We start from the raw sequence: 19044 nt of genomic DNA on the forward strand, positions 1-19044 counted from the left end.
AACCCACACATCCTTGTAGAGTGCCACCTAGTATTAGGGACCAGCCAGCCCCCCTTGTGAGTGCGATATGGTCCCACAATAAATGTCTTCATAACAAAAAAAATTTATTTTATTAAGAAGCCATAACCTATTAGGCCTTGCTCACCTGCTGCTCACCCCTCCTGCCTGGGAGGGATTCCTTGGTGTGCAGGGCCACAAAGTGGGGGTCCAAGTGGGGTGCTCAAAGGTGCTCCCCACAGGCCTTGCTCCCAGCAAGGGTACCCTTTGGTTCTAGAGATTTGTGACCCTGGACTCAAACCTCTTCTGCCTGAGGACTTGCCTGCTGGCAGCTCTGGATGGGAGTCTTGGCCCAGCTTCTGGTCCTTCCCCTTTGAGGTCTGTACAGCCCTGTGCCAGCCAGGTCTATTTGAGCACAAGCATGGCCTCCGTGCCATCCTTAGCAGTCAAGTAGAGGCCATGTGTGAGGTAGTACTCCCGCCGCAGGAAGGCATAGAAGTAGTCAGAGATGAGCAGGATCTGGGGAAGGGGGAAGAGAATAAGAAATTGCACCTCCTTGAACTGGGCCCCCAGTGGGGCTAAGCAGGTGCTGAGTGACAAAAGAGCCCCTGCCCAACATCTCCGTCAGCGTCCCAGGCTCTATCCAGGGCCCTCCCCTCAGAGCCCACCCTTGACCTCCTGGCCTCTCAGCAGTAGCCGGGTTGCTCACCTCCAGGCCTATGCTCCACCCCGAGCTCTGGCCTCTGGACCCAAATTGGGTGTTTGTGTAACCAGTAGCCTGTGTATCTCACCTCTTGGTATCCATAGGTACTTCCACCCAGTCAAACCTGCTTCTCCCACCACAGACCTGGCCCCCCACCTCCCATCCAGTTCAGGACACTAATACTTCTCTTCTGTACCAAGACCCATAACAGGCCCAGGAATCTATAATCCTACTCAGCCCACACTGCCTGAGACCACAGAGGAGCGCTACCTCAGGGAGGAGGGGCCGGGCCACCACCGCCAGCACTACTGTTCTACGGACAGTATCTGAACTAAGCACCTCTTAGTACAAATGTGACTTAACAAACAAATTGGGGAAATGAGACAAATACTCCTTTTGGAACAATTCCAAACAATATATGCATCAAGTTCTTGCCACTCCCCTGCCCCTGGTGGGCTAGGCTTGGGTACTTGCTTCCTGCGTGGCGGCAGGAATAGAGAATCACTCTGGAGTGGAGAAAGCTGGCAAACACTGAACCAAGAGCTAAGGGAAAACATTATCTTGAAATTACACAGCTGGCTGGAGGATAGTGGCTCACAACTACACACTTAGGTACTCTGGAGGCAGAGACCTACAGGATCAAGGTTTAAAGCCAGTCTGGGCAGAAAACTCCACAAAACTCCATCTCTAACCAGCAAAATGCCGTATTGGAAGCCTGGCTGTGGCGGCTATCAGCAAGAAAGCTAAGCCAGACTGAAAAGCCAAAAGAGGGGGGAGAGAGAGAGGAGAGAGGAGAGGGCGAGAGAAGGAGAGAGAGGGGGAAGAGAAAGGGGGAATTACATAGCTAGCCCACACCCTGACAGAATGTTCTGAGAGGATTCTTTCCAAAAGTTCAAACCCCAGTCTAATGATAAGCATCAGACAAATTTAACTGGGGGATTGTCCACAAGGTACCTGACCACTGCTCCTTAAAATGACCAAAGTGATGAAAATAAAGTCTAAGGAAAGAGCAGAGGATATGGGGAGACATGACCCTAATACAAGGTGAGCCCTAGGTTGGGATTCCCTTGGAAGAAGAGAATGGCAAGACTGGAAAAATTTGAAATCTTAACCAAGCCTGGCATTATTATTGGTTAATTTCTCAGGGTAGTTTCTTAGTTTGACAATTCATTCGGTTTAAGATATTAATAGAGGAAAGAGGGTGTGGGACACACAAGACCTCGCTGTACTATCTTTGCAACTTTTCTACCACTCTAAAATGATTCCAAAAGAAGAAAAAGTTCAGCTAAAGAAGCCAAGTAACAACAGCGATGAACCTTACAAACTTACTTTCCTTCCTTCCCTCCTTCCTTCCTTCTTTCCTTCCTTCTTTCTTTCTTTCTTCCTTCCTTTCTTTCTCTCTTGTCAGTCATGGAGCCTGGATGCTGTCCCTGAGCTCTTCAGCTCAAGGCTAGCTAGCACTCTACCACTTAAGCCACAGTGCCACTTCTGGCTTTTTCTGCATGCATGCAAGGCAAGCACTCTACCACTGAGCCACCTTTCCAGCCCTCATGTGTTTTTCACTGAATGTTAATTTTCTATATGCAAATTAAACAGTGAACTCTAGTTACTGATATACTTGCTAACATATCTACTAGGAAATATACTGATGTCTGTACTATCAATCTGAAATATATATATGTTTTGGTCACTCTGAAATATATATATATATATATTTTGGGGGGGGGGGCAGTCATGGGGCTTGAACTCTGGGCCTGGGCGCTGTCCCTGAGCTCTTCAGCTCAAGGCGAGTGCTCTACCACTTGAGCCACAGCGCCACTTTCCTTCAGTTTTCTGGTGGTTAATTGGAGATGAATCTCATGGATGTTCCTGCCTAGGCTGGTTTTGAACCATGATCCTCTGATCTTAGCCTCCTGAGTTGCTAGGATTACCGGTGTGAGCCAATGGTGACAGGCCTGAAATAAATTTAAAAAATAAGGTAAGGCGCTGGGAAGGTGGTAGAGTGCTTGCCTCGCATGCATGAGGCCCTGGGTTCGATTCCTCAGCACCACATAAGCAGAAAAAAGCCGGAAGTGGTGCTATGGCTCAAGTGGTAGAGCGCTAGCCTTGTGCTGAAGAGCTAAGGGACAGTGCACAGGCCCAGAGTTAAGCCCTGATGACTGACCCCCCCCCCAAAAAAAAAATTAAGATAAAGGATGAATATTCTGATCAATTAACAGCAGCAGAATGTTACTGGTGGAGTCCACGGAGTTGGGGGCATGTTCAACAGGTCAAGATTTGCTCTAGCGGGAGTATAGGGAAGGGCACACATTCCAGCTCTCCTTTGGCTCAAAGCTCAAGGCTTGGGACACATGTCCAGCCCAGATCATACATTCTTGAATGTCATCTGTCTTTGGGGGTGCCCTGTCTCCAGAAAGACACCAAGATGGCTTGAAGCTTGGCTCTTTCCAAGGGAAGCCTGTGGCTATGGCGAGCTGTTTGACCTTGAGACTAGTAGAAGGAATTGCCCAGAAGCCTTAGGATTCAGCTAACACAACCCAGACTGGGTGGCACCAGTGGGTAATGATCATTGAAGACAGCATGGGCAAGTCACTGGCTGTATGATTCCCTGTAAGTCACTTCCACTCTTGAAACTGCACTTTCCTTATCTATAAAATTAGAGTGATAAACTCTAGTTATTAACTCACAATGGTGGGTTCCCTGGGACTTAGGGGTTCCAGAACACACGTGTCCCTCCTCAGCTTCACACACCGGAGGCCCATTCTTGGAAGCTGTCCCACCAGCATGGCTGGGCTGCCCTGCCTCTCCCCTCCCATCACACATGCAACCCAACTCTGCTTCCCAACCCCTGGCCCGCTGGAGGTCTCCCTCGTCGTCCCTGGCACCCAAGGTATCTTCACAAGCATAGGTTATCAAGTGCTGTGCGCAAGTGCGTGCACACACACAGGCACACAGGCCCTTCAAGGCAGGCTCCAGTCTCGGCTGCTCCCCTCTGTCTGCCCAGTAGCTTGAGGCTCCTGTGTTTGTCAGGCATGACTTCCCATCAAGACATGCCTGCCAAATTATGTGCTCAGTTAAGTGAGCACAAATCGGGTGGCATCGGCTCCAGTTCTGTGGCTCCTGAACCAGGACAGGGCTGGTGCCCTGGAGGTATGCGTCCAGTCCCATCCTCTAGGCAGTGTCCTCCACAGATGGCTCAATTGGATCATGTTTCTATTATTACAGCCAAGACAGTCCCAGGTTGCGGTGGGGACTTTATGGGTGGCTTGATATAGGGGTAGCCAGGGACAGAGAAGGCCAAACTGGAAGCAGAGACTCAGAATATGTCTTCTTACTGGGTCAGACAGAAGATGAGGAAGGAAAGGAACATTTTCTGAGTCTTAGGCGAGACCTTTTAACAAAATAACGGGGCTGGGAAGGTGGCTCAGTGGTAGAGTGCTTGCCTTGCATGCATGAGGCCCTGGGTTCAATTTCTCAGTACCATATAAACAGAAAAAGCCGGAAGTGGTGCTGTGGCTGAAGTGGTAGAGTGCTAGCCTTGAGCTGAAGAGCCCAGGGACAGCGCTCAGGCCCAGAATTCAGGCCCCACAACTGACACACACACACACACACACACACACACACACACCACCACCACCACCACCACCACCACCACCACCACCACCACCACCACCACCACCACCACCACCACCACCACCACCACCACCACCCACACCCACACCCATACACACACACCCCACCACCACCACCATCACCACCAAGCCATACCCTTCACAACCTGGGGAGTCAAGAGTGGGGGTGGGAGAGGGGGAAGAGACAGATCTGCCCAATCTGCCCAGGATCATATGGTAGTAAGGGCCAGGCTAAATCACCAGTCTTGCCTAAGGCCAAACCCCAAGTTCTTTCCACTGCCCCATAACCCCTCGGGCTCTGTATTCACATGCTAGGTTCTGCACTGGCCTGGCCTGGGAAATTCACCATACTTAATCTCCTGTAGGGATGCTCAACTAGGAAGAAAGATATACTTTTTGGAAAAGATGAGCTAAGTATATGAGACTTTAAGCCAGTGGGAGTGGCTAATCTGCCTGCCTGCCTGCCTTCCAGCTTTCCTTCCTTCCTTTCCTTTGCCAGCCATGGGGCTTGAACTCTAGACCTGGGCACTGTCCCTGAGCTTTTCAGCTCAAGGTTAGAGCTCTACCACTTGAGCCATAGTGCTACTTCCAGCCTTCTCTGTTATGTGGTGCTGAGGAATAAAACCCAGGGCCTCATGCATGCAAGACAAGCACTCTACCACTGAGCCACTTTCCCAGCCCCTTGAGCTTCTTTTGCTCAAGGCTTTGCTAGGTTTTTTCAATCACAATTGGCTATCACTTGAGCCATATCTCAAGTCTAGCATTTTGGTTAATTGGAGAGAGTCTAGTGGATTTTCTGTCTGAGCTGGCTTTGATCCTCTAATTTCAGCTTGAGTAGCTAGGATTAAAGGTGTGAGCCACTGCCATCTATGTGGCTCCTTTCAAGTCTCAAAAGCATTCCCATCCAATTCCATACTGAATGCTCACAGCATTGAGAAAAGAGAGGCCCACTAGCAGCCACTCATGGCAACCATCTCCTTCACAGCTTGGATAGAGGGCTGCTGCATGTGGAGTAGTGTTCCAGAGTTCTAGACTTTGTTTGGCCAGGGAAGAGGCAGGGCAGGCAGAGACCACTGAGGACACAAACACAAAGGGAATGGGGCTCTCAGGGCCAGGGCCCAGGATAAGAGGGGAAAGGGACCTGCTTGACCCTCTAGGAATCCACCAGACCCTACCACATTCTGATGGAAACAGAATGGAAGGTTAAGGTGCTTTCTGTAGGTCACTGGTTATAAAATATGGTTTCTGATTTCAGCTCATTGCATTCAGGCATTGGAATTAGTCACTAGAGAATCTCCTTGGTGCTAAATACAGCCATGAACCGGACAGACACAGGCTGCCCCAACGGAACCTCAAGTCTAAGGGGATGTGATTGATAAATAAAACCACTTTTTGAGCTCTTGTGACCTGGAGGAGTCTCTCATCCTCCCAAACCACAGCTTCTTCATTTCTGTCTTGAAATTTCTACCATGAAACACTGCTTCCTGCAAAGGGCTATTATAAAAAATCAAATGAGCTCCTTACAACAACAAAACCACCACTTCTACCACCATTACCACCACCAAAATCAAAAAAGGAAAACAATCTAAAGCGCTGCCAGAGAGTAGTCATGAGTTACACAGACGAGAAGGAAGTTCTTCTTATATTCAACCAAGGTGTTTTATTAGATTAAAACTCATCCTTTATAAGCACATTAGCACTTGGAAATGCAGAAGGAAAGGTCCAGAAAGCCACATGAACACAGGATTCAGAAGATTAAAGGATCATATGGGCCAGCCTATAATAAACACTCATTAAGCATGAGCCACTATTAATTAGAATCTTATGGGAAGATTGTCTTAAGTTCGTTTTTAAGTTTATTTAGGGTGACTGGGAACGTTTACTGACTCTAAAAAAGCTAAATTGATCACTTTTTACCTTATATATAAATCCTTGAACAATGATTTTCTTCTGCTGCTTACTGACCCACAGAAGAAAAGGTGGTTTTTTGTTTGTTTGTTTTGGGCCGGTCGTGGGGCCTGAACTCTGGGCCTGGGTGCTGTCCCTCAGCTCTTCAGCTGAAGGCTAGTGCTCTACCACTTGAGCCACTGCTCTACTTCTGGCCTTTTCTGCTTATGTGGTGCTGAGGAATTGAACCCGGGGCCTCATGCATGCAAGGCAAGCACTCTACCACTGAGCCACCTTCCTTGCCCCTATTTTTTTTTTTTTTAATTAAATTGTCCGTCATGGGGCTTGAACTCAAGGTCTGGGCGCTGTCCCTGAGCTCTTTTGCTCAAGGCTAATACTCTACCACTTTGAGCCACAGCTCCACTTCCAGTTTTCTAGTAGTTAATTGGAGATAAGAGTCTCATGGACTTTCCTGCCCAGGCTGGCTTCGAACTGCAATCCTTAGATCTCAGCCTCCTGAATAGCTAGGATTACAAGCGTGAGCCACTAGCACCTGTAGAAAAGTCCCTCCTTTTTTTCTTCCTTTTTTTTTGTCGGTCTTGGGGCTTGAACTCTAAGCCTGGGTGCTGTCCCTGCGCTCTTCAGCTCAAGACTAATGCTCTACCACTCGAGCCACAGCTCCACTTCCCTCCTCTTCTTTCTAAAGGCATGAACTTTCTTCTGGTTTACAACTGCTGTACAAGTTTGTGTTGGGTATTTTGACAGAATGTTGTTCTTGCTATTTCTCATGTCAATACACAATATAATAGAACCCATACATATGTACAATCCACTAGACACCCAGTGAGATGGGGATTAAGACCCTGGATTCTGAGAATGGGAAAGTAACTGCTGAAGCCATACTGTGAGGAAGTGGGGAGGATCTCAAACAACCAGTCCATTTCAATCTTCCCTTCTCTCTCACCTGAGCACTCCATGGATAGTTTACTATTGTCATTTCCTGCTACTGACTCTGAGGCACAACTGTAATTAGCAAATGATGTGTGACACATGCTAAAAAAATTCTTAATGATTCCCAGAAGAGCAGATGGGCTTTCAGTCACTGGTGCCTCCTGGTATAATAATCCTCACATATTTTATTTTGTCAATTAAATTCTTTTTTTTTTTTTTTGTCGGTCGTGGGGCTTGAACTCTGGGCCTGGGCGCTGTCCCTCAGCTCTTCAGCTCAAGGAGAGCGCTCTACCACTTGAGCTACAGCGCCACTTCCACATATTTTATTTTGTTTATTTTGTTTTTTTTTTTTTTTTTGGGGGGGGGTCAGGTCATGGGCCTGAATTCTGGGCCTGGGCGCTGTCCCTCAGCTCTTCAGCTCAAGGCTAATGTTCTACAACTTGAGCCACAGTGCCACTTCTGGCTTTTTTTTTTTTTTTTGCTTATGTGGTGCTGAGGAATCAAACCCAGGGCCTCATGCATGCAAGGCAAGCACTCTACCACTGAGCCACCTTCCCAGCCCCACATATTTTATTTTGTAATAGGGCATGGCACTGATGAACTCAAATAGAGCAGGATCTGAACAAAAAACAAAAGGCCAAGATGTTCTTTACATCCTATACAAATGAAACTCCTGACTCTGGCAATGATAGCCCAGCTTCTGGACCCTGCTTGTCTCTGGCAGCGCTAGGGATGGAATCTGGACCCTGCTTGTCTCTGGCAGCGCTAGGGATGGAATCTGGACCCTGCTTGTCTCTGGCAGTGCTAGGGATGGAGTCCAGGGCCTTTTGCCTGCTAGACAAGTGCTCTACATGTTCACTTTTCATTATGAATTCTTATTTTGTTTGGCTTTTTTTTTTTGGTCATGGGGCTTGAACTCTGGGCCTGGTGCTGTCCCTCAGCTCTTTAGCTCAAGGTGAGTGCTCTACCATTTGAGCCACAGCACCTCTTCGGGTTTTCTAGTGGTTTATTGGGGATAAGTCTCATGGACTTTTTTTTTTTTTTTTTTTTCTTATTTTTGGGTCCGGTCGTGGGGCCTTGAACTCTGGGCCTGGGCACTGTCCCTCAGCTCTTCAGCTCAAGGCTAGTGCTCTACCACTTGAGCCACAGCGCCACTTCCGGCTTTTTCCTTTTTGCTTATGTGGTGCTGAGGAATCGAACCCAGGGCCTCATGCATGCAAGGCAAGCACTCTACCACTGAGCCACCTTCCCAGCCCCAGTCTCATGGACTTTTCTGCCGGGGCTGACCTTGAACCACAATCCTCAGATCCCAGCCTCCTGAGTAGCTAGGATTATAGGCGTGAGCCACCACGCCCTGGTGGGCTTTTTTTTTTTTTTTTAAGTACTAGGGTTTGAACTCAGGGTCTTGCACTTTTGAGGCAGCCACTTTCCCACTTGAACCATGCCCACAGTCCTTTTTGCTTCTCTCCTCTTCTGCCCCTTTGGTACACTGGTACTATGGCTTGAATTCAGGGCCTGGATCTCACACTATTCTTTTTTCTCATTGTTGGTACTCTACCACTTGAGCCATACCTCTATTTCCAGCTTCTTACTGGAGTCTATGGATTTGTCTGTTTGGGTTGGCTCCAAGCCATGCTCCTCAAGTACCAAGTACCTACAATTGATTATAGGTGAGCTACCAGCACCTGACTGGTTTGTTCTTTGAGATATGGTTTTGGTTACGTTTTGCCACAGTAGCCTCAAAACAGTAGCTTGTGATTGATTATGGACATGAGTCACCATGCCCAGGCCCTTGTTTGATTTCTTTTCCCCAATAATAATAATCAAGTCATGTATTACTTGTATGATTACAAATACATATAAGGGCTGAAGGCATGGCTCAAACTGTAAATTCCAGCACCACCACCACCAAAGAAAAAAAGTTAAAAAAAAAGAAAAAAAACTTAAAAATTATCTTTTAAAAAAGATAAATGTGGTGGGTGGGGGGAGGATGGGAAAGGATGGGAAGGGGAAACAAAGGAGGAGGCTACAATGCTTGATAAGAAATGTACTCATTGGGCTGGGAAGGTGGCTCAGTGGTAGAGAGCTTGCCTTGCATGCATGAGGCCCTGGGTTCGATTCCTCAGCACCACATAAGCAAAAAGAAAAAAGCCAGAAGTGGTGCTGCGGCTCAAGTGGTAGAGTGCTAGCCTTGAGCTGAAGAGCTGAGGGACAGCGCCCAGGCCCAGAGTTCAGGCCCCACGACCAGACCCAAAAAAAAAAAAAAAAAAAAAAAGAAATGTACTCATTATCTTACCCATGTAATTGTAACCCTTCTGTACAGTATTTTCACAATAAAAAATAAATAAAAATTAAAAAAAAATAAAAAAGATAAATGTCTTTTCTCTGGAGTTCAGATACCACTGCACTTGATCCCCTGCGTTTGCTTTCCATCCCAGCCCCAAATACTCTTTTCCACTAATTTAGTGTCTCTGCCTTGAATGGCATTTGACCACTTACAAACATCCCCCTGCAATTCACGAAAGCACTGCAAACTCATTTCCTGAGCAAAACTAGAGACTCCTATCAACTGGCTGAGGGCTCTGTGTTAAACTCACAAACCTCCTCAAGAGGGCCAGGCAGGAGCAATACCTGCATGTGCCACACGCTCACATGTGGAGAAAGAGAGGGGATTCCAGCAAAGACACAAGAGTCAGGACAACCTTTTGGAGTCTGTCAAATATGAAGTCAAATTCTGCAAATTTCTGCTAGTATGGCAGGTGGCGATGCTGCTCATTCACCATCAGTAACTTAGGCTGAGGCTCTGCCCCTTCTACTCCCATACCAAGATGAGCGAGTGCTAGATGCGCTCATTCAAGAACACCAGTCCCATCTCTTATTCACACAAATACCAGCCCTTCTTTCTTCCCATCAGCTAACCTGGGAGGTAAGAAGTTCCCTGTGGGCCTACTCCCTGGCAGAGATCACAAGATGTTTGCTAGGTTTCATTCCACCAAATGTCTGGGAGACCTAGTGAAAAATACAAGTTCCTGTCCTTGTTTTTCACACTAAATCAACATCTCTGGAAGTGAGACCCAAGAATTGTTTTTTGTGTGTGTATGATGGTACTGGGGCTGGAACTCAGGACCTCATGCTCTCACTTTTTTTTTTCCCTTTTTTGGTAAGGTTATTTTATTTTGTTTTGTTTTAGGTTTTGTTGAGGCTTGGATTCGGGGCCTGGGTGTTGTCCCTGAGCTCTTCAGCTCAAGGCTAGCGCTCTACCACTTGAACCACAGCACCCCTTCCGGTTTTCTGGTGGTTAATTGGAGATAAAAGAGTCTCACAAACTCTCCTGCTCAAGCTGGCTTTGAACTGTGATTCTCAGATCTCATCCTCCTGAGTAGCTAGGATTACAGGCGTGAGCCACTGGTGCCCAGCTGTTGTTATTCTTCCTATCTATCTATCTATCTAGATACCTACCTACCTACCTACCTACCTATCTACATTTTTTTGCCAGTCCTGGTGCTGGAAATCAGGGCCTAGGCATTGTCCCTGAGCTTTTCTTTTTCTTTTTTTTTTTGGTCAGTCGTAGGGCCTGAACTCTGGGCCTGGTCACTGTTCCTCAGCTCTTCAGCTCAAGGCTAGCAATCTACCACTTGAGCCTCAGCCCCACTTCCGGCTTTTTCTGCTTATGTGGTGCTGAGGAATCGAACCCAGGGCCTCATGCTTGCAAGGCAAGCACTCTACCACTGAGCCGCCTTCCCAGCTCCATCCCTGAGCTTCTTTTGCTCATGGTAGTACTCTACCACTTGAGCTACAGCACTACTTCTGGCTTTTTCTGTTTATGTGGTACTGAGGAATTGAAACCAGGGTTTCATGCATGCTAGGCAAACACTCTACCACTGAGCCACATTCCAAGCTGTGTTTTTTCTTTTCTTTTTTTTTTTTCTTTTTTTTTTTTTTGGTCGGTCGTGGGACCTGAACTCTGGGTCTGGGCACCATCCCTGAGCTCTTCAGCTCAAGGTTAGCGCACTACCACTTGAGACACAGTGCCACTTCCGGCTTTTTCTGCTTATGTGGTGCTGAGGAATCGAACCCAGGGCCTCATGCATGCAAGGCAAGCATTCTTACCACTGAGCCACCTTCCCAGTCCCTGTTTTTGCTTTTCTTAATTCTGGCACTCTACCATCCACTCCACCTCGCTTCCGGCTTTTTGCTGGTTAACTGGAGGTATAAGAATTGGGTGATGACCCTACAGCCTCTTCCTCACTACACTGCACAATTTAAACATTTTGCCCAACAGCCAGGCTGTCCCACTCAGCCCTGCACTCCTTTTTTGCCTCGAGTTGAAGGCCACCTGGTTGTACCCACCTCAAGTGCAACCCAATACCTTTACAGGGAGGTGTCTCAGAAATCAAGCCTTACCTGACTTTAGTTCTTGGCTCCATGGACTCTGACTGAGGAGCTTCAGTCCTCACTTATAAACTGCAGATGACACTATGGTTCCCTAGGCTTGTAATGATGCAATCAAGTGATTCTCAGCATGGTACTCAGCAACAGCAGGGTTCAAGGGCAGACTGCTCACCTCCCTGCTTCCCTACCCCCTCAATGAGGCTGTGAGCTCCTGAGGGAGGATCTGTCTGCAGACAGATGTCATTGCTCTGTGCCCAAATCCCTAGGCTGGGAACCCAGAGCCTTGGTTGGACACCTAAGACGACAAAATGAACCCCTCACTCCTCAACGCTTACCTGCCCAACATTGAAGGTCAGTGTGATGGCATAAAAGAAATTAGAGTTGGCACTTCCTGCATAAATCCAGAGGTGCCACAGGACAGGGAAGAGCAGGGAGCAGACGATGATGATGCAGGTGAGGACAAATATATTCCGCAGGACTGCAAAGATTAAAGATAGTCACAGTCAGCTCAATGCTTGTTTCTAGCATGTTCTTCTTGCTGGGATGACCTCACAGGGCAGAGGCCTAGGGAAGAGCTCATGTGGTTCAAAGCAGAGCATTCAAAAAGGTCCCGGAGTTGGGTGTAAAGAAGCAAACCTCAATCTCCTTAGTCAAAGCTTCCCCAGGCCCACAGCTGGTCAGAGTGCCTACATATGGAGCATATGCCCCTCTGTGGGCTTGGCTGGCCAAAGGCGACCTACAATCAGCAATGCTAAGAAGGCCTCTGAGCTCCACAAAGAGGCTAATTCAGGATGATACCAATCCCCCATCCTCTAATCTCAGCATGTCCAGGAGAAACACCTCTCTCTATGGCCAAGTGGGTGCATGGGTGGAAGTGCAGCATCAGCCTTGGAGATGAGTCCCATAGTGAGTCTCCAGGGACCTTGGGGTTTTAAGGAATACATCTTGTACTCTCCTTAATTGATCTCATTTACTTGCCTTGCTCTTTAAGTGTTCCCTCTTAAATAATTTATAAATCTCTCTCTCTCCCTCTCCCTCCTTCCTTCTGTCTCTTTCCTTCCCCTCCCCTCCAGCTCTGGGGTCTGAACTCAGGAAGGGACTTGCACTCTTGCTCAGCTTTTATATTCATAGCTGTTGCTCTACCACTTAAGCCATACCTCTGCTCCCAGCTTTTTGCTAGTTAATTGGAAATGAGTGTCTTAGATTTCTCTGCTCCAACTAAACCAGAACTATTATTCTTAGTTCTCAGCTCCCTGTGTAGCTAGAATTATAGGCCTGAGCTCATGCTTAGGACTCTTTTTTGAACACCTTTCCTCTGACATTACTCCCTGCTCCAGAGAGAATGCTGGGATCCTTAAGGAGACCATGCTACCCAAGGGTGGTCCCCAGACAGACAGGCATCATCCAGCTGGATAGGAAGGCAGGTGTTGGCTGGACACAGATTTTGGAGAGAGTGAAACTAAAATTCTTATGTCATATTAGCAACTTTGTCTAAGTCTCAGTTTTTTTATCATTAAAATGAGCTAACAGGGCTAGGAAGGTGGCTCAGTGGTAGAGTGCTTGCCTTGCATGCCTGAGGCCCTGGGTTTGATTCCTCAGCACCACATAAGCAAAAAGAAAAAAGCTGGAAGTGGCGCTGTGGCACAAGTGGTAGAGCACTAGCCTTGAGCTGAAGAGCTGAGGGACAGCGCCCAGGCCCAGTGGGAGGTTATGGATGTACATATCTCAGTGACAGAGCACTTGACTGCTATGTACCAGGCCTTGAGTCCCATCTCTGTCACTTCAAAATAAAGAAGGTACATGAGGATGAACGTGGTTAGTTTACCTGCAAATACAAAAACTGTACAATGAAACCTCATGAAAGTGTGTAAGAGGAGGGTGTGCAGGTAAGGGGAGTGGTGGAGGGGATGATTTTGATGGGGATACATTATATGCATATATAGAAATGTCACAATAAAAGCCCCTTGGGAAAACTAATGTATGTTATTACAAATTTTTAAAAGAAGATATGTAAAATATGAGCATGGTTGTACACACCTGTAGTCAGCACATGGGAGGCTGAGGCTGAAGGATCAGCTGGTGCTATATAGTAATACACGATCTCAAACAACAATAAAAATGCAAACAACAGAGAGATATGTGAAAAAATGGGCATAAATATTTGTGTGTATGCTAGCTTTCTATTGTTACCATAACAAATTTCTATAAAGTTAGTGTTTTAAGCAATGTAATGTACTATTACATAGTTCTGGAGATCTGAGTACAAAATGGGTCTTCCAGGTTGCAGTCAAGCTCCAGAATGCTGCTAGCATTCTTTGGCTCATAGCCCCTTCCTATTTCAAAACCAGCACTGGGGGATGGAGACCTCATAGTGTATCCATCTGACCTTTTCTGCTTCCTTCTTCTAGTTTTCACTGTTTTGTTGTTGTTGGTTGTAGAGCTTGAACTCTGGGCCTAGGCTCTGTCCTTGAGCTCTTCAGCTCAATGCGCCACTTGAGCCACAGCACCACTTCTGGTTTTCTGGAGATAAGAGTCTCACAGACTTTCCTGCCTGGGCTGGCTTTGAACTGCGATACTCAGATCTCAGACACCTGAGTAGCTAGGATTAGAGGATAAAGCTACTGGCACCTGGCTTGTTTTTGTTTTGCAGAATTCATTATTTTTAATGCAGTTTTGGATTCACAGCAAAACTGGAGGTCACATATGCCCTCACCTTCCACCTCTCTCACTTTCAGAGATCCCTTTTTTTTTTTTTTTTGGGTCCGGTCATGGGGCCTGAACTCTGGGCCTGGGCGCTGTCCCTCAGCTCTTCAGCTCAAGGCTAGCTCTCTACCACTTGAGCCACAGCACCACTTCGGGCTTTTTTTCTTTTTCCTTATGTGGTGCTGAGGAATCGAACCCAGGGCCTCATGCATGCAAGGTAAGCACTCTACCACTGAGCCACCTTCCCAGCCCTAGAGATAGTTTTGATTACACCAGACCACCTGGATAACCCAGGCTAATCTCTTCTTGAGGTCCTTAAAGTTCTTTTTGTGGTGTAAGGTGACATATTCACAGGTTCTAGAGATTGTGAGGTGGCCATCTTTGGGAGTTGTGAAGAGGTGAATTAATGCTGTCTACCACACAGTGCTCACTGTTTTTGCTTTTGATTTAGTAGAGTTTAATCTGACAGTGGGAGATGTTTTTATATTTTATTTTTTTATATTTATTGTATTTTCAAAAGTGAATAAACATTATCTAAAAATAAATTCATTAAAAGGAACAACCAATTACCAGTCATCTGTCCCCACTTAATAGGATTTTTTGTGGTTGGTCCTGGGGATTGAACTCTGGGCCTGGGCGTTGCTACTGAGCTCTTCAGCTCAAGGCGAGCACTCTTCCACTTGAGCCACAGTGCCACTTCTGGTTTTTTGGTAGTTAATTGGAGATTAGAGTCTCATGACCTTTCCTGCCGGGGTTGGTTTTGAACCATGATCCTCAGATCTCAGCCTCCTGAGTAGCTAGGATTATAGGCATGAGCCACTAGTGCCTGGCATTAGGATTTTTAACAATAAAAGATGCCTGTCATTTCTCAATAAAGAATGAATTGGCTGTGTGGGTCATGCGTTGTAATCCTAGCTACTGATGAGCTACTAAGGATTGCAGCCAGGCGCATAATTTGGATGCTGGCCAAAAGGTTTGGACATCCCCCCTTTTCTGATCTGAAACTTCAATTGTTCAGATTAGCGGTTATCAAAGTTAGAGTTGTTAAAGCCCTGGATGACACCTCCAAGACCTCCTAGGGAAGCCTGTGCCTCTACTCCTAGGAGTACAGGGCCTAATAAAAGGGATATTTGCACTGAGACTTATTATTATTTTTGTTATTAAGCAATGTTACAACTCAAGAAAAGGGAACAGATCTGCTTGCTATTCCTCCACCACAATGTTATTATTTTCATTTGCTAGTTGTTCTGTCTCATTCCCTGAAAAATTTTCAGATGGAAAGAACATATACTATGCTGACAAAAAAATTCCTGGGGCCTGATAGCCTAGCTGATTCTTGGTCCTGTGCCTCAACCAGAAATGGAGATTTCAGATAGGGTGAGAGGAAGGAGACTGACAACAGAGATGAGAGAGGCTCACAGGCAGTCTCTGGGCTGCCAGGAGACATGCCTGTCACTAGCATCCAATTGGCTTTGGGCTGGTAGTGACCTTTGCAGGAAAAGGGAGCTGCCACTCCCCTTCCTGGCTGACAGGCTGAAAGATTAAAGCTATATGCCAGAGCAGATGGAACTGAGGATCTGGGACACAGAACAGCTTGTTCCAGGCACCAGGAGGTGTCAGAGACGAACAGGGCCTAACTGGATGAAAGGGCTCAGCCTTCATCAGACCTGCAAGGCTGATGGAGTCAGGCTCCTCACTGCATTTGATGGATACAATTCACTGTTTACCCAATCTGGTTCCACTACTGATGAACAGCAACTCTCGCAAGCCCCTTTCCTTTCTGATCCTCAGGAATTCAGAAATAAGATGTCATTTAAAAATCTGATATTGGGGCTGGGAAGTTGGTTCAGTGGTAGAGCGCTTGCCTCGCATGCATGGGGCCCTGGGTTCGATTCCTCAGCACCACATAAGCAGAAAAAGCCGGAAGTGGTGCTGTGGCTCAAGTGGTAGAACATTAGCCTTGAGCTGAAGAGCTGAGGGACAGCGCCCAGGCCCAGAGTTCAGCCACCACAACTGACAAAAAATAAATAAAAAAATAAATAAAAATCTGATATCAAGCTGGTGCTGGTGGCTCACGCCTGTAATCATAGCTACTCAGGAGGCTGAGATCTGAGGATTGCAGTTAAAAGCCAGCCCAGGCAGGAATGTCCATGAGACTCTGATTTCTAGTTAACCGCCAGAACATGGGAAGTGGCACTGTGGCTCAAGTGGTAGAGGGTTTGCCTTGAGCTGAAGATCTGAGGGACAGTGCCCCAGCAGAGTTCAAGCCCCATAACTGACAAAAACAAAAAACAAGCCAGGCGCCGGTGGCTCATGCCGTAATCCTAGCTACACAGGAAGATGAGATCTGAGGATCAAGGTTCAAAGCCAGTCTGGATTGGAAAGTCCATTATCTCCAATTAACCACCAAAAAGCTAGAAGTGGAGCTGTGGCTCAAGTGGTAGAGTGCTAGCCTTGAACAAAAAGCTCAATGACAGTGTCTGCCTAGGCCCTGAATTCAAACCCCAGGACCAGCACAAAAAAAAAAAAAAAAGAAAAGAAAAGAAAAGAAAAAAAAATCTGGTATCATTAGGAAAGGTCTAGGTGATATTTTATTTATTTATTTTTTGGGTCTGGTTGTGGGGCCTGAACTCTGGGCCTGGGCACTGTCCCTCAGCTCTTCAGCTCAAGGAGAGTGCTCTACCACTTGAGCCAGAGCACCACTTCTGGCTTTTTTTTCTGCTTTTGTGGTGCTGAGGAATGGAACCCATGGCCTCATGCATGCAAGGCAAGCGCTCTACCACTGAGCCACCTTCCCAGCCCATTCTTTCTTAAACTACTAGCTAGATACATGAGAACTTTCTGTCTAGTAATTCTTTACAATTTACTCATGTGTAGTCAATTCTTTTACCCTTAAATAACAAAATTAATAAAAATAAAACAATAAAACACAGAAACACTCCACTCTAGCCATATGGGAGCAGGCTCTGCAGCTGGCACCTGCTACACCAGCAGGCTGCTCCCTAACACTGCAAGTGTGCATCTGTCTGACTCATCCTGGCCCCAGGCTTCCAAGGCCAACATTCAGGGCCTGCAATCAGGGCAAGGCCCCACTTCCCCTCCCTCTGCATCACTGACCAGTACAGAAAAACAGAAGGGTGAGGTGGGAACAGGGACATTGTATTTATATTGGATTTCTAGCATTAAATATATTCAACTAGGTCAAAATAATTCTCATAGTCTTTATACACAGGAGTTCTAAGGCCCGGACCAAAGATGCTCATAGCTGGGTATAATGACTCAGAGTAAAGTCCCTAACAGGTGCTTCATTATGAGTACTCCCCACTGCAGGTGCAGTGAAGCAAATTAGGGTGGCAGCCACTGTTCTTAGCAGGCGCTTCAGACAAGCTGAGTCTAAACTCCTTGTCCTGCCAATCACCAACAGCTTCTATTAGATCATTTGGGTTTCGGAAAACTGCATGCTTCTCCTCTGCTTCACTAGCCCTAAGGGCGTAACACAGCTTATTTCAGGGAAGTTTTTAAAAATTATGTTTATTTCAAAAGAGGAAATAACTCTCAAATGTTTATTTCAATGATTCTAGTTGCAAAGCTGGACACTTTGATAATGGAAACATGCAGAAGACTCTCCTGCGTAATTATTATTGATGATGGTAAGTAACTACAGTGCCATTGGTAGAATTTCTTTTTCAAACTTACAGCATTCCTGCTATGCTTCCTTGCTTGTTTCCTTTTTTTTGGCACAGGACTCTTTAGTACCCCAAGCTGGCCTTGAACTCGATTCTTTCACCTGAACATTGGATTCTCCTGCCTCAGTACCCTAAGGATTATAGGCATGAACTATCACACTCAGTTTGTTCTCCTTATTTGATAGGTAGGAAAGTCAGAGGTTTAGAAAGCTAAATGATTTGCCTCAAAACATATAGCTAAGGCTGGGAGAGCTAGTCTAAAGTCTTTCTGCATATCAGATCTGGCAGAGTAGGATAGAAAATAGAGGAAGAGGCAGTTCCCTTAGACAGCCAGTCAACCAAGGACAACCAATTTTGGGGAAAAAGACTAATGTTCCCGAGACCTGCCCTCCCACATAAGGCTCATGTTTTGGTACCCTCATGATTTGCTACTGGCCAATGTGCTGGGGACACCAAACTGACTCTGAGCCTGATGGACTGGGTAATTACTGCAATGAAGTTATCACAGGTAGAAGATGTTGCTTTTTCCTTCCAGTCAGCTCAGACTTGTCATCACCCCACTAGGCCCAGGGTCATCACCAGCAGAAGGAGCTGGTATACATACCTTCACTTCAAGGCTATACTTGAAGGTAGGTTTCTACTGACAGCTGGTCAGTTTCACTTCCTGGTTGATTCCCAGACAACACCAAAACAACAACAAAGACTCACTTCCTCTGAAGCCTGCATTCCTGAGTTAATCCCTGACACTTTGCTGTGCTCCACAGCAGGTGAGGAAAGTTCAACAGTTCCCTTCTTAACTCTGTGATACAGAATCAGGTGTGTAGGGGGGGCAGGGGCGGGGGTGGGTGGGAGGGAGAGGTCTGGGAAGGTGGCTCAGTGATAGAGTGCTTGAGGCCCTGTGTTCCATTCCTCAGCACTACATAAACAGAAAAAACTGAAATGGCACTGTGGCTCAAGTGGTAGAGTGCTAGCCTTGAGCTGAAGAGCTGAGGGACAGCACCTTGAGCTGAAGAGCTGAGGGACAGCACCCAGGCCCAGAGTTCAAGCCCCACAACTGACAAAAAAAAAAAGAAAGGGAATCTGGTGGGTCACC

At 46.7% G+C, this 19044-nt stretch overlaps 1 protein-coding gene across 1 annotated transcript in view; it reads right to left on the reverse strand.

Moving 5' to 3' along the window:
• Positions 1-85: 85 nt before the first annotated feature.
• The window catches only part of Pigu (phosphatidylinositol glycan anchor biosynthesis class U), a 74550-nt gene continuing 55591 nt past the window's right edge, over positions 86-19044 (reverse strand). Inside the window, exons 11-12 of the mRNA XM_042694560.1 lie at positions 11898-12040; positions 86-516 (exon numbers count right to left, since the gene is read on the reverse strand). Coding sequence (XP_042550494.1) covers positions 403-516; positions 11898-12040 — 257 coding nt within the window. The 3' untranslated portion in view covers positions 86-402. The remainder of the gene's footprint in view (positions 517-11897; positions 12041-19044) is intronic.

This window comes from Dipodomys spectabilis, unplaced genomic scaffold (genome assembly GCF_019054845.1).
Source record: "Dipodomys spectabilis isolate Male_0828 unplaced genomic scaffold, ASM1905484v1 ptg000175l, whole genome shotgun sequence".
Taxonomy (NCBI): domain Eukaryota; kingdom Metazoa; phylum Chordata; class Mammalia; order Rodentia; family Heteromyidae; genus Dipodomys; species Dipodomys spectabilis.